Source organism: Gymnoscopelus microlampas (genome assembly GCF_963454915.1).
Source record: "Gymnoscopelus microlampas genome assembly, chromosome: 9".
Lineage (NCBI taxonomy): Eukaryota > Metazoa > Chordata > Actinopteri > Myctophiformes > Myctophidae > Gymnoscopelus > Gymnoscopelus microlampas.
In genome coordinates this window covers 7271138-7287038 of record NC_139946.1, presented here as the reverse complement: position 1 = coordinate 7287038, position 15901 = coordinate 7271138, and the positions used below count along the sequence as shown (strand labels likewise).

The window sequence follows — 15901 nt, the reverse complement described above, 5'->3', positions numbered from 1 at the left end:
TGCTTCCATAGAAGACATGCTGCTGACTTCTATGGAATCCAAACGAAATCAGTAGTGGTGACTGAGAACTTAAATCCATGCAGTCACCAATGACGTGTCTTTCCCCCCCCCCCCCCCCCCTCCACAGCCTACCACAGTAAGTGCGTGGACCCCTGGCTGACCAAGACCAAGAAGACGTGTCCCGTGTGCAAGCAGAAGGTGGTGCCGTCGCAGGGCGACGACTCCGACTCCGAGTCGGAGGACGCCGAGAGCGGGCCGGACGAGAACGAGGAGGTGTCGGAGAGCACGCCGCTGCTGCGCTCCCTGGCCTCCACCAGCGGCCACTCCTTCGGTACCATGTCGGGGGGCGGGGCGTCCCGCGACTCCGAGGAGCAGGGGGAGGAGCAGGAGGAGTCCTCCGAGTACGAGGACGACGAGCTGGACAGCAGCGACAGCGAGGAGGAGGTGACGGTGGAGACGGTGGTCGTGCAGCTCTCCGGCGACCGCGACCACGAGCCCGACCACCGCGACCTGCCGCCACGTGCCTGATTGGTTGATTTGATTGATTGTTTTGACTGACTGGCCGGCATTGGGCGGGAAAGGTCGCCATTAAGCCCGCCGTCTTCCCCCCCGACCCCTCATCCACACAAAGCTTTAAAAGGCTTGAAGCAGCAGAGACTCAATGTTGGGGTTGTGAATAAAAAATGGATTCATTATTGACTCTTCCTGTCATTGTTTAAAAACGTATTTTAATGTACGCTCCGGACCCCAAACATTAGAATACAACAACAAAATCACAATAATTATTTGTTTGTTTTAATCTGATTGTAGGGGACGGGACGAAGTGCTGATAATGTGTCTGGAAGACGACAAGGCTTGTCAGCTGTACATGAAGGGGTTAATTAGCAGAGGTCTGACTGACAGGCTGACGCTGCAATGTACAGTAGGCCAGTGGTTCTCAACCTGTGGGTCGGGATGACCACATGATTTTGGGGGGGTCCCCCATATGACAGTGAAGTGACAATTTAAGGACTTTTAAGACCTTTTTAATACCTAAAAAGAGAAAAGACCATTACTGCATCAAAAGTAATCAACAAACTACTATACGAAATGGTCAAACATTGGCCAAATTGTCAAATAATATAAGGAAGAGGCAAAAGTTTTGAAAATAGCCGATCTACAAGCCTCGCAACTATTTTCACAATATATATCTGTGGAACCGAGTCAAACAAAATTGAATGCCTCAACTCCTACTTCTCCTCCTAATTCCAAGTGCTTGTCAGGGTGCGGGGGTCCCGCAGTTCAAATATTAGAAATATATATTATTTTGGGGGGTCGCTGCCTGAAAAGGTTGAGAACCACTGCAGTAGACAGTGGTACTGTATTCTGGTTGTTCAGTAGAAAGTGGTAGAGTTGTCCTCCAGGGCTCGTTATTGTAACTGTAAAAGCGAGCTTGTTCCAATGTCCTGGACATGAGTGTGAGTACAACAAAAACACGACTGGAACCAGATATGTATATAAATGTATAGAGATCACCACAAGCTACATCATCATCAATTTAAGATTATTTTGTAGCCTTACATGTCTGTTTTAAAAAATGTGGAGGTTCCATATTGTACATACATGAACATAATTATGCTGCATAAAAAAGAAACGATCTTAAGTAAAGTATGCAGCATCTTTTTTTCTTTTTTGTAAAATTGAACTTAAGTTTTCATGTGATATAAAAAGAAAACAGGACTTATGGTTTTGCCAATTCATTTCTATAGCCTGAGATCAAGGAACCTTGTTGCTTCTTTGTTTTGTGCCACAGCTGAGCTGATGCGTATTTGATAGGCACTGGTTTAAAACTGCTGCGCTGCATACAGCCAAAGGATGAGTTTTTGTGTGTGCAGCGTCATGTTCAGTACATACAAGTCATGTGTAATACTATGTGAAGGGCTTGAGTCACTTCTATTAAGTGGTTAAATCGTGTGTCCACGTTTGTACGAAGTACAGCCGATGTTAGGTTTCATTTGGTTACTCTGTTTCAATCACCCCCCTTATAAGGTGCGTCATTATTGGTTGATATAGGCCTTGCGATATGCATTTGGTTGACCTAAAATCATTTTAATATTTTAAGTAGTAAATCATTGCTGTCGGGCAGAAACCTCTACATCTCCATATTTTAACTTTTTGTGTTTTTCCGTAAATGAATGCCCTACTTGATCGTACTACAGCGTCACACAAAAGTATAAAAAGTTGCAGATCTTCAAGCCAGCTTGTAGATCTGCTACTTTTGCTGTTTCTGAATTAGAATCCTAAGAGTTTTGGACAGGTTTCCACCCAATAGACAAAATGCAAGACCTTTTTTTTCTTTTCTTTTACACAAACTTGAACTTTAAGGTTGATTAAATCCCATTGCCTTTATTTTTCGGTTGCATTTGTCTTGTATGTTTTTATGCTCACCTGTCTGTATTCTAATTTCACTTCATTAAAAAGTTAAATGACAACGTAGTTTGTCCTCTGAATGTCCTTGAAGAGGTGTGTGTCATCAGAACCCAGCTGGCTGATTAACTTTTTAACCACTTAAGCCCTATTTTCAAACATTTTCTCAAATAGCTGATCTACAAGCTTGTCACGTGTGAGCTTGTAGATTGTTAACACATTCTCACCTATGACAATTTGACATGCTCAAATAGGGACATGAGACATACCCACTTAAACTCTCTAGACTTAGTTAGACTTGGTTAAATTGTTTAAGAGCAGATGAGGGGGGGGGGGTGGCATACCTCTCTATATGACTAATGGCATTTATCCCATCTCTGTATGAGAACACTGAGCCGTAATCATGTGCCATATCTGATTATCTCTTGACTCACTGTTGAGGGCAAAAAATACAGCAACTCTGTCATACAAAATGTCAATACAACTTGAGCAGTCAGCTATCTCAATTATCTGCAACCAATACTAATTATAATCTGTGCGCACACTAAAGAGGGTTTCCCCACCCTCAAGCATTGCTGTGGCATAATAACTGCATCCAGAATAAGATCATCATTTTTTTAAACCAAGGAACCTCGCTCCAGTTACATATTTGTGTGTAACATCAACAAAAGGCAATTCAGCTGAGCACTTCTGCTTAAAGGCTGAAGGCAACCTCCTGACCAATTACACAGTCTGTTACCCACACCCCAAACACAATTATCACCTTTGAGTGGAGAGCATTCCTACTGCACATTTTATTTAAGACCACAAGGCCGATTCTACAAATGCCTTCTAAATCAAGATTTTTCAAAAATGCAAAAATAAATAAATAGCAGATGTACAAGCTCGCAGCGCTGTGAGCTTTTAGATCTGCTATTTTTTAAATAGCCGACGCTAAAATCTAAAATGACACTGATGCTTTCTCGGTTTTAACGGGTTAAAAAGAGGGCACGCACACACACCAACAGTCTGGTTGGAATAAATTTATTTGATCTGTCTGTAAACAAGGTGATAAATCAATTTATGGCATTTCTTGGTTTTATGCATATGAAATCAGATGCGTTAAAGAGACTGTATCCCAGATGTAAGAAAAATAAAGAGGTGATGGTGGGGGGGGGGGGGGAGAAATGAACAGAAATAAGCAAAAAACAGGATCTTTTAATCAGTACACATCCCACAAGGCCTGAAACATTGGAGCTGCTGACACTATGATGTCCCTTAATAGGGAAGGGGGGGGGAGTGCCAATGAAATGACTCCTTTATTGGACAGCGGGCAAAAACATCCATCTCACAATTAGCGAGATTTCTCTCTACGTTTATGGCACGAGGATACACACAGGTTTTTTGTAGTGAAGTAGTGTTTCAACGAGACAACCAGTGTCCTTATTATTCCAACCAATCCCATCTCCCGTTGTAGTGTTGTTTCTACTTTTTAATGCTGCTCAAGTTCTTTTTCCAATTGGACGCTAAACACGTAAAAGTACAGAGCTTTCGACAGACAGCTGGAGAACCACATCTCTGTTGATGACTAAAGAGTTAACAAGGCAATTTATTCCACAGTTTTGTTTTTGTCACACAGCATGTTTTTTTTTTTTACAAATGCAGTAATCCGTTTTTGCTTAACAACAAAAAAAAAGCAAACACAGTTTGACATGATAAGACCGCAGATGACCTTCATAGACAGACCCTGTCCTACGACCCCATAGCTTTTAGCTGTTGTCATATACAAGTGATTTCTCTGGTTAGTGTTTTGCCTTCATCTGGAAAAAAAAATAACAATGAGGCTAAAATCATCCTTCATGATGATTTAGAGCAATTGTATAAACACCAGAGGTGTGACTAAACTTGGTCCTATAAAAAAAAGGAAAAAAACAATCGAACTGGACACACTCCAGATGGTGTTGCTGGGATATCCAAATAAAAATGGCAGCCTTTTAAAAAAATAAAATAAAATAAAATAAAAAAAGGAAAATATATTACAGGAGCTGGCAAACAATAGTTTTAAGTGCCTGAGAGCCGTTGTTGTTGTGATGGAATGTCCATGGGGGGGGGGGGGGGTCTCATGTAGCCGGAGAGGTCACGAGGTCATGACGAGGGGCCGGGCGTCGTCGGGACGAGACTCTGCCTGCATCGTGATGATGATGATGTCAGCTCTTTGTCATTCAGTGACGCAGTGATCAATAACCAAACTTGATCCAAGCACAGCCCCACCCCACAGATTATTACTCAGTATAAAATAGTGTTGGTTGAAGGGAGAGGGGGAGTTAGAAAGGACTTAGTAGAGTAGAGTGGGTCAGGAGAGTAGTGGTTGATTAATGAAAAGGAAGGACCAACAGTCTCCTCCTCTGTACTTATGAAGTGTTAACCTACTATGAACAAACAGGATGAGAAGCAGGGGAAGGGGAGGTACAGACTGCTTTGGCAGGAGCTACAGGGGAGTGGGCACAGATGGGGGGATACGGGGGGGGGGGGGGGGGGTTAGAAGGGACAACAGTAGGCTCTAAGATATGCATGCGGTCTCCCCTCCCAGACATGCTCTAGAAAAGGAAGACAATATGATCTTGGTTTTACTGCTCAAGTGCTCCAAAAGGCATCGGCTGCTCAAGAGGGAGATTCGACTACCAGGCAGCAGCATAATAAGGATAAAACAACTAATCTCACCCACAACTTCCAATTATTATTAAAAGGTTCCTTCATATTTTATTTTTAACATTTGCATTTCTTCACTGAGCATTTTTGGCCAGAATGGTGGCTGGTCTTCTTCGTAAATATAAGACTCGTCATGATGTTCCTGTTAACAACAACATGCTCATCTTCTTAACTATGGTGCAATAATAACAGTGCTAGATAACAGGGAATAAGAGTACACAGCGTGAATGCATCAAGATGTCTTCTTAAGAAATGAGAGAGAGGAAGGAGGAGAAAGGGAGGGGAGTAGAGGGGCGGATGACAAAAAAAAAGAGAATACAGGGAAACCAAAATGAGGAGGAGGGAGGGGGGGTAAAGAAAGAAAAAGTCAACTACCGACTACAGAAGTTGGAAGTAGCGTGAAATGCAACAAGGTGGTAAAAGGGTGAGCGGCTAGGGTGAGCTGGGTAGAGACTTCTTTAGTATCCAGATCTCCTCAGGTAGTCAGCCATGCTAAACGCTTTCTTGTTGAGCTGTCCTCCGTGGATACCTTCCTTCCCCATGACTATAACCAATACTGGAGCACACACACAAAGGACAAACAAAAACAACAGAAATGAACAGACATGATGGTATTGACTGACGGCCGGTCTGGACAACAAGTAAAACAAAAGATTTATTTTTAAAAAAAGACACATTTCTTTTCCCCCGCTAGATGTGGGGCTACAATTTGTTTGACAACAGGGCCTGGGCCTGTAGGAGGCTGCACTGCACTGTCTTGCTTAATAACTATCCCAGGACTTAATTCAAAGGGACTTTGTTTGAAAAGGGTCAGGTAAGGGTGGCTGGGGGAAGGGGGGTGGGGGGTATCTTTACAGCAATTGTGTTTTTTATTTTGTTTTTATTTGTTTTGTATTTTTTATTTCATTTTTGTTTTTGTTTTTGTTTTTTCTTCCTCCTCTCTCTCCCTCAACTACACCACAACATAGGCTAGGTGAAGACTAAACTAGAACCCTGAATCCCTTAAGTATTTTGCCATCGAGAATGCCTTCTTATTCAATCCGCCTCCATGGACCCCTTCTTTGCCCATTACAAAGACCATGACTGAAAGAAAAGGAGACAGAAAAGGGACATTTAGAGAAAAGGTTGTGAAGTTAAGGAGATCACAGGTGAAAAAGAAAAGCTGTAACATGTCCAAAAAAACAAGCAGGCTGGTGGACAAACAGGTAGGTACGACGGGGAGAAAGTCACGGGAAGAAAAGAAGCCAAGCGCGGTCCTCTGTAGGCTAACCTTGAAGCCTAAGCATTCATTTTCTTATCAGGGCTGCTAGCCTTGGTTAGGGCAAAGGCATTTTATATAGCATTTGAAGCATTTAGCTCCTCATCTTATTGTGACTTAGACGGAGTAGAAGAGTAGAAACGAGCTTCAGGAGAGCATGCAAAGAGTTGGTACACGTAATGTGAACTAGAGAGATGTATAACTTTTGTGTTCCCTCCTGTTGAGAGTACACCGTTGCTGTCGGGCAGAAACCTCTTATCTCCATATTCTTTTAGTGTTTATTCATAAATTAATGCCCTATTTGATCATATTACTTTGTCACACAAAAGCATCAAAAGTAGCAGATCCACAAGCTTGAAACACGGGTCGAAACGCGGGTCGAAACGCAGCGCGTCTTGAGCTTGTAGATCTGCTACTTTTGCCATTTTGGAATTTGAATCCTGAAAAGTAACAGTTTTGAACACATGAGGTTTCCATCCGACAGAGACGATATTGGGGAAATTGAAAAATCCAATTTGCGAACTTCCACTTGGGCCTGGTTGCACAACATCACACTTCTTCAACCAAAGCAGCTTCAAAGTTAGCATCAGGATCAGTGTTTTCAGCTCGAAAATCATCACAAGGTGACAGAGATATGACTACATCCTGGTACAATTAGGTTGTGCCAGACAATTTGAGAAGACCAAGTTTAGCAGTGGAAAGAATATCACTTGATATATCATTGGCTTTCAGTGTGTACCCTGTTCTGGAAAGTTTGACTGAAACTGCAAACGTTGTGCCATTTAAACTGGTTGAAGAAATATTGTGTGCCATCCATGAATTACATGAATACATGAATTAATTAACCAGATGAAACCTAGCGTCTCTATTCTAGGGGGCGAACATTCAGCAAAAATAGCAGATCTACAAGCTCACAACGCGCCGCAACACGACACGTTGTGAGCTTGTAGACTGGCTATTATCTGCGACGATATTTAGCGTAGATGGAAAAAAGGAGGGAGCCTAGCCTACTGGTACAGACCCCTGTGGGACTCTGGTGAACTAAGCATTATACTGTAGGGTGTAAATAGTTAATAAGCAAGGAAAATGCGACTTTACCAGCGTGGCTGTTATATTGTCTCTGTCGGGGTAAAACCTCATATGTCCAAAACTGTTACTTTTCAGGATTCAAATTCAAAAGTAGCAGATTGACAAGATCAAGACGTGGCGCAACGTGAAGCAACGTGTTTCGAGCTTATAGATCTGCTACTTTTGATGCTTTTGTGTGACGCTGCATTATGATCAAATAGGGCGTTAATTTACAACAACAAAAAACACAAAAAGCTAGAATATGGAGATAGGAGGTTTCGGCTAGACAACAGCGATATACTTAAATTCACCAACTACTTTCACTTGTCTACCATTTTACAAGGTAGATGTTTAGAATGGAACAGGACATCTAAATAATGTCTGCTGACCTCCCGAAAGTGGATGGCAATACAGATGCCCTTACCAGCAACAGCAAAGTTTACTCTGGGTGCACTGTGCAGCTGTTAGCTGTTCATTTCCCCACCCTGTTTCCACGATCATTCAAGTTGATTTAGTTGTTGTAATTAATTCCAACAGGGTAGAATGAATAAAAGGGTCAATCCTCATCCTGTACTTGTTACAAATACAATATGCTACATGCCAGCAGCAGAAAAGGATAGGAAAGTGAATGCTTCTACTCACTACTATCTGCCATCAAATAAGCAAGCACACATACAGCAGCATGCTTGTGATACCTCTCCTCAATACATGTGAGAAACTTTGAAAGTGGCACCATGGTAAGTATAATTTAATACTCTACAGGGGGAAAAAAGAGTAAATGTATGTGAGTTGGGGTGGGGGTAAGATTCACACTGTGAAGAGTTTGGTGTGAGGGTAAGAAGGGTGCATTAAGAACCAAGTAGGAGGCAGGGGGTACATGCAATTCAGGGGCTCAGGGAATTCAGATCAGAAAGTTGAGAGACCCAGGTTAGTGGGGGGAAGACGGAGTCGGAGACCCTGTCACACTGTCACAGACAGTCTCACCTGGACACAGCGGTCGCTGCTAGGTACAGAATGCTGTTTATCCGGGGCCCACATAGGTGAAATGAAAACTGACACAACTCGCAGGCAATTGAGTCCTTAGAAAGGAAACTTCATTCTGGTTCTTAAGTGCTGGGTTTTGTGGATAACATGTGGGGTTCTTACCCTGTTTGTAGGTCCACTAAAACAACTGAACTACAAGGACACTGAAGGACAAATATTTAAGGAGCACAATAAATTGCAGTGTAAGCATACCATCGTAATGAATCTAAATTAATTGTGGAAGTATGCCATAGTAATCCAATTCACACACTACGGCCCTATGAAGAACGGTAGTTTCAAATGTATGACTGATACTGGCACAGAGGGAAACAGATGTAATGTTTTTCACATGATGTCTTTGATTTGTTACATTGCAGAGAAGATATTTACATTTGAGAGAAGAGATAATCTATAGATATTAGCTTGACCAAATATAATGCATTTGTGTTAAAAGGAAGCAGCTCCACAGTTTAATCCTCAAGAAGAAACTGTTGGGGAGAGAGGACAATTTATTGGCCAAGAACATTTAAATATTAGGATCTGTGGGCAGCTATTGGACAGTGCCTGTGGAGCAGATAGGGGTTTCGGTGCCTTGCTCAAGGACACTTCAGCACGGTGCCGGGATGAACCCCGATTGAACCTTTCCTATTCTCAGGCATCCGTTCTACCTCATGAGGCACTGCTGCCCCAAAGGTTAAGGGGAGAACTGATTAGGGATGTATTCAGAGGAATGTAACCCTCATGAACCTTAATCTGAATCCGTTGTGCGGCTAAACCTACCTGATTTTAAAAGCATTAACGAAACAAGACAACATTTTGGTGTTGTTGTTTTTGTTGTTGTTTTGCCCTTACAGTAACATACAAATTAAACTTTGATTGCGACGACTAATACGTGTCATATATTGAGGAAAGGTGCATTCTATTATCTTATCTATACACACATGCACACATTGCACAGGGCTCCAAGTTGAAATCATACAAGTCTAAATGGCACTATCATCATCATCAAAGCAATTGGCTGCACAAGTTAGCCCAGACATCGAGGCTTTACCTTTGTTGGCTCTGCCTACAGAAACGTTGTATGTTGGCTCTCCTCCTTGACTCTTTGTCCTGATGTCCATCGTCCAGTCGGTGTCGATTTGGAGGCTGTCTCTGATGACGGAGCATTTCTTTTGGCCTAAAGTCATCCCGCTGGTGAAGAACGCCTCTCGATCTTTCCCCACTAAGAGGTCAATTTCTTCACTCTGGGGCAGAAAGGGAAACACCATGCAGATGTTAGGATATGTGTGTAGGTAACCAGCTGTTTTGTCTGACCCAGTGGTTCTCAAACTGTGGGTCCCCAAATTATTTTGGGGGGTCCCCCAGATGATTTGCTTAATATGCAACATTGTTTTCTCACTCAACAGTAAACAAACCATACAGGGTACCTGCACATTTCTAAAGTGACAATTTAGGGACCTTTAAGGCCTTTTTAAAACCTCTAAAATTATCAAATAAAATAAGACCATTACTGCATCGAAAGTAATCAACAAACTTGTCAAAATAGCCAAATGAAAAAATATTATGAAAATCGATGATCTAAAAGCTCACAACTCCTCACATTGCAAGACGTTGTGAGCTTGTAGATCGACTATTTTCACACTATCTATCTGTGGAACCAAGTCAAACTTGTCAGGGTGGGGGTCCCCAGTTCAAATATGATTATTTTGGGGGGGTCACGGTCTGAAAGGTTTGAGAACTACTGGTCTAACCGGCTAGGCGGCTACTATTTTGCACTATTTCAAGAGCCCAACAGGAATTTAAAAACAGCGTATAGCATCTCAAAGATGTCTGGTCACCTGCCAATGTGGCGAGTGGTGAAGGCAAATCTACTAGTAGGTACAGTTAAATATAGCTGCCATGTGGCTGGTGTTCATTTACTAGACGTTTCTAAGAACGTTTCTAAGAACTTTCTAAGAAGAAAAAGGCATTCTCAAACTATTTGGGCCTATAGCCTCTGGTTATATCGTATATGTGGGAGGCAAATTGGGCCTCTGACTGCTTTGGCAATGGCCCAAAATGATGAGCAGACAGTTTCATCATCAATCAAAGTTAAGCAATATTTGCACTTTCACTGACCCATAGGGTATAACAGAATCTTGCCATACAAGACAAACAGGCTTACAGACTATATTGATAAATGGCACCGCTGTTCTGTCAGGCATTAAAATGCTATTACGGTCCAAATTCAGTTGTCAATGACACCTTATGCTGCAAAAATGTGATCTAATCGGCATTGCTGTCTGTTGTGCTCCCTTCTCACACCTCTCTGAGTAACACCATTCACACGTGTTTTGGTGTCTCTATCTCTGCTGCTTTTGTCTTTGTCTTAGTCATTAACCACAGTTACAGACACTGTGAACATAACATTTTAATATTCAACAATGGAAAAAAAAACATGTTTCTATTATGGGCCAGAGAGCATAAAAATAGAAGGTGGGAAACTTACATCATGTAACAAGGGAATTTCATTCTACGGGGGTGCAAACAAAACAAGTGCTAAAGAAGCATTTCATCGAGACAACCTAAAAATAGCACCGAATAAATCACTTATTTTGTGCATTATATGCAACATTTCACACATTGCTTCTATTATATGAGATACTGTGATTTAACAAGATGCAAACAAAACAAGTGCTTAGAAGAAGCAGTCGTTGATCGAGACAACCTAAAAAATACCACTGAACAAATCACAACATTTCCCACATGCTTCTATGGTGATACAGGACCATTGAGTGTCTATCTGTACCGAGTAGACCTCTAGGCCTACTGCACATAAAGCTTAGAGCTGCTACCAGTTTAAATGCATTTTAAAATCTGAAGCTTTTCTGTATACTATTTAAATAGTTTTGAGAAAAAACGCTGCTAATTGTCCCAAAGTGACTGCAAAAGATTGCTGCTATTTGTTTCAAAAAAGCTTTATACCCTGTATATAGCATGTATAACGACACAATGTGACATAGCTCTGTTTAACACAATGCTGTACCCCCTCCAACTGTACATACTTTCCCCATTTTCTTAAGCTGTTTTTATTATATTTTGACACTTGCTTTGGCAGTGTAAACGCATGTTTTCTCGTGCCAATAAAGCTCCTTTGAATTGAAAAGATGGATACAGTGATTCAACAAGCTAGGGCTGAGAACAAAAGGCGTAGCCCTGCAGAAGAAGTGCACAGTCATACAGCAAAGCAACCCCCAGTCCCTTTTCCTTCCGGGAAAAAGCGGAAAATCTGAAGGAATTCTGCCTAGCGAGCTTGCCTCGCATACTTCATCTGTGCCTCGGTGTCGCGCAGCAGCCGAAAATAGCCGATCTACAAGCTCACGGCGCGTTGCTGGGCGACGCGCTGTGAGCTTGTAGATCGGCTATTTTCGGTGCCAAGCATAAATCAGAGCCTTTTTAGCCATGATGCTAACCCAACCAGCCAGCACAACACGGTTAGATAAGAAAGAACTCGGTTATCGAGGCCAGAAGAAGCGGGCCCACCACTAATACACACATTTTTACCGCACTTCTCGTTTATATAATTATTTAGCATAGTATTGTCCGTCATTACATGTTTCGATGATTTTAATACACAGGACCCCAATGGAAACAATGCCATAGTGCTTTCTTGGGTTTAATTATTTTAGCATCCTTTTGTAGAACTGTACTTTCGGTGCTTTTTTTGCAAACTGTTTATTAAGTATTCAATCAAGCTTCACGCACGCCATGCATGGTTGGTTTTATGTCAATAATAATCTAATGATCATGCATGGTTGTTGTAGAACACACCGCATCCCACTGGTCACGGGGGTGAAGCTTCATCTAGACATCACTCGTACGACGGTGTTGCTTGTTGAAAATTACTGACCAATACAAGCTGACAACACGATTTGGGCCTTCTTTACACAACTGTGTATAACAAATCCCTTTCCAGCTCTTCTGTATATCTGTAAATCTGTATATATATATTTTTTTTACAGCAAGCAGGTTTTTGAAAACCAACTGTTTTTCTTTCTTTTTCTAACTATAGTTCTGTTCAACGGTTAATGTATATACTTTGTCGCTCCACATAAAAATGACTTATTTTCATCGGGAAATAAGACCATAAAAGAATACATGCTCACAACAGGGACACTTTCACTTGAAAAATACCAAAATAGAGTGTATATCAATCAAAAGTAACGGACACACAGTGTCAGTCAACCTTCTGTTGACAGCTCAGCCTGAAGCTACATCGTGTCAGTCAGTGCGTCTGTGTTACTTTATTTACATGACCGTTATAGCCAACAAAATGGAGGGTTTCGGGAATCACTGGAGTAGCCTAAGTTGCCTTGATACAAATACATATTTTAATGTGTTTCAAACAGGTGGTGACGTATAAACAACACCGCAAATTGTCCAATACTTTAATATAAAGTTTGCTGTTTGTTTGGTGCAGACAGACCGACTGAGGCGTGCGCAGCGCTCACATCTTCTCCATTAGCGTCAGTAAGAGAAGAAACCTCGTATCTCCACGTTTCAACTTTTTTATGTTATTTTCGCAAATCAATGCCTTACTACTTCATCACTCAAGAGTGTGGCACAAAAGTAGAGAAAATATCAGATCTACAAGCTCAGAGCGCATCGCATCGCTACGCCTTGTGAGCTTGTAGATCTGCTATTTTCACTATTTTTTTAAATATTCGTTTGAAATAATACGAAAAAAAGGAACGGCTTTGACATACGAGGTTTCCGCCCGAGAACAAGGAGCGAAATCAAATGAATCAGAGAGAAAAAGGGGGAGTGGATGCATGATGCCGCCATCTTGGAAAAGTGAAGGGGCGGCAGCAGCCAGCGGCCCGATTCACCAATGACAACTACGGAGGCAGCGTAAGTAAGTAGGCACACGCACGCACGCAAGCAAGCACACACACACACACACACACACACACACACACACACACACACACACACACACACACACACACACACACACACACACACACACACACACACACACACACACACACACACACACGGGGGGGGGGGGGGGCATAGAGAACAGGGATGGTCCGTTATAGCGTTACGCAAACTCATTACGCCGTTAGCGTAGCTAATGATGTTCAATCTGGATGACCGGCATGATTTGAGCAGAGCTTCTGAGCTAACGGTGTAGTTGTTACCTAATCAACTCCTTTAACTCAGCACACTGCCAGACAGGGACACTTTAACGCATTTTATAACGAACAAAGTGAAATAATAAACTGTTTTTTTTTGTTGCTCTAAACTAGTAGAAATAAAAATCCAACCTATAGACAGTATTGTTCTATCTATCTGTCTGAGTCCTGGAGACATGTTGTGATTTACAGAATGGAATGGCAGGCTAACATCGCTAGGTAGCTTGCTCATCATAGCCTAGCTCGAATTACCGTTAGCTTGCGTTAGCGTTATATGCGCTACATTTAATTTAGTGTAAGGAAAAATAATAATTGTATGTACAAAAAAAAGAGAAACATGAATTCTATGTCAGCAACAGCCATGGCCACGTCTATGTGAAGACATTAGTAAAGCATGGATAGTGCTGCTGCTGCTGGATGAAAAGGTGCACAAGTGTCAATGCATCTTGTGTGTGAGAATACAGGTGTTGTATCGATATGTGTTCCCTGTTTAGATGTGTTCCCCCTGTACCATCATTTGTCGTTAATGAACATAGCCATATACATAATAGTGTTATTATGCAGAATATTTTTTTTCTTATTATATAAAAACATAAACGGCAAATGGGTTAAAAGTGTTGCTGCTCAGTTTATCTCAAATATAAAAGGAACATATATTATTAAGTGTGTATGTTGTAAATGTACTCGCACATAAGTATTACAATTGTATCGCATGGATTTCGCATTTATTTCACCTCTCTCGTGCCGTTATATTCGTTAGCTAGTTATAGGCTGGTTATTGTGTCCATAATGCTATTTTCCATTCCTTTCCTCCCGTATGAATAGCGGTTTTCTCCGTTCCGTTTCGTTTAACACGGGAAACAAATCTCTACACAACACCGGATAGATAGATACCATGTGTACCGCTGCACGGCCGATCGACCGTCTATAAGGGGGTCTGGCAGCCCATTCAACAAGGCCCTGCTGCTGCTGTATAGGCTGCTGGGTGTGTGCAGATCAGAGCCGCATCCCTGATCCCTCTCCTCCTTCTCCCCAATAACATCCATGATAAAACCCCACACTAACCGTTATGTTGACAAAGGTACCGCCGGGAAACGATGCCCACACGTATTTGGCGTCCGCGTACCCAACAATGGCCGCGTCCTGGCAGCTGCCATCAGCCATCAGGGTGTCCACGTAGGTTTGCCAGGACATATTTAGTGTGTGGATTTAGTTCAAAAGGGTTGGGAAGGAGAAAAAAGGTCGAACGTCGCAGGTTAAAGTCACAGGTGTTGGCTCAGCGGTGGGTTGTAATTGTATTGTTCTGTCGGGTTGAAAGGCCTCCAGCAGATCCCCGGCTCTACCGTCACGTCCCCGCTTTCTTCTCCAGAGCTCTGGGCAGCAGAGAGAGAAGAGGAGCCCCTGCAATCGGCCAGCGCTTGGGTGTTGTCTGCATCGAATCACTCCGCGGCGCCGCGCACTACAGTCGTTGTTCGGTCCCCGAGCTCGTCCTCCTCAGCAACACGCAATGTGTGTGTGCGGCGGATGGAGAAAATCTGCTGTTAGATCTGAATGTGTGATATACAGAGCCTGAGTGTCTGGGTTTAAAGTGAACTTCTCTCCACGGCTTTTGTCTGTTATAGCTGCGATTTTTTTGCCTTACTTTAAAGTTTTAAAAATAAATAAATGTGCGACCATTTCAATTTCAATCATTTCTCTCTAAAGGAGAGAGGTGTGGGCATACGTCGTCAATTCTTGGATGAGGGATAAGGCAGGCTGTCTCAGTGATTTTTGTCTCCATTAGGCCGAAAGGCATGGCCAAGACTGTTTTGCACCCTGTCAGACAGCTAATCTCCGGCACCGTTGGCTTGATTGCAGCCGAACTGTGCACACACACATTCCCTGGATGCCAGAGCAGAGCACGTGGGCCTGTTATAGCGCCACCAGGCGGCCAATATTTGCAAAACACATTTCTTGACTGTACTCCTACTGTCCTACAGATTTTGTCCAAACATCACACAAATCGGTACACGGTATCTCTATAGTCATTAAACGAAACGGGTCTTTCAGATTTTTCATATTCCATCCTGATTGGCTAAGATTGGCGTCCAAAGTTTGCAGGAGTGCTCCGTTTTGAACAAAATGCCTCAAATCATGACCACAGCGCACGATTTCCATGAAATTTTGCACACACATTCCCACTAGGCCGAGGAAGAAATGCCACTTGAAATTTCAAATCAGCCTCATGGTGGCGCTATAACAGTCCGATTTGTGTTTTTACCTATAACCGCACCGATCTGTG

At 42.4% G+C, this 15901-nt stretch overlaps 2 protein-coding genes across 3 annotated transcripts in view; one reads left to right on the top strand and one right to left on the bottom strand.

The window, feature by feature from the left end:
* The window catches only part of rnf13 (ring finger protein 13), an 82975-nt gene extending 80504 nt beyond the window's left edge, over nucleotides 1-2471 (top strand). The window contains exon 10 of the mRNA XM_084066326.1: nucleotides 128-2471. Within this exon, the coding sequence (XP_083922452.1) occupies nucleotides 128-528 (401 nt within the window). The 3' untranslated portion in view covers nucleotides 529-2471. The remainder of the gene's footprint in view (nucleotides 1-127) is intronic.
* A 942-nt stretch (nucleotides 2472-3413) lies between these two features.
* LOC311052636 (profilin-2-like) lies at nucleotides 3414-15062 on the bottom strand. Of its 2 annotated transcripts, none has more exons than XM_084067696.1 (3): nucleotides 14686-15044; nucleotides 9495-9687; nucleotides 3414-5650 (listed from the first exon to the last, which is right to left on the bottom strand). In XM_084067696.1, the coding sequence occupies exons 1-3, from the start codon at nucleotides 14812-14814 to the stop codon at nucleotides 5553-5555; spliced, it is 420 nt and encodes a 139-aa protein (XP_083923822.1). In that variant the 5' UTR covers nucleotides 14815-15044; the 3' UTR covers nucleotides 3414-5552. The 2 variants fall into 2 exon arrangements, with proteins under 2 accessions (XP_083923822.1, XP_083923823.1); XM_084067697.1 differs by lacking the exon at nucleotides 3414-5650 and adding an exon at nucleotides 5731-6177 and having other exon boundaries at nucleotides 14686-15062.
* Between the last annotated feature and the right edge of the window lie 839 nt (nucleotides 15063-15901).

What these genes read in the sequence shown, in the direction of transcription:
- LOC311052636 (XM_084067697.1), bottom strand. Translation starts at nt 14,814, where the DNA reads ATGTCCTGGCAAACCTACGTGGACACCCTGATGGCTGATGGCAGCTGC. An exon ending in GTACCTTTGTCAACATAACG is followed by an intron (nt 9,688 to 14,685) that starts GTTAGTGTGGGG and finishes TTTCTGCCCCAG; the next exon opens with AGTGAAGAAATTGACCTCTT. An exon ending in TGTAGGCAGAGCCAACAAAG is followed by an intron (nt 6,178 to 9,494) that starts GTAAAGCCTCGA and finishes CTTTTCTTTCAG; the next exon opens with TCATGGTCTTTGTAATGGGC.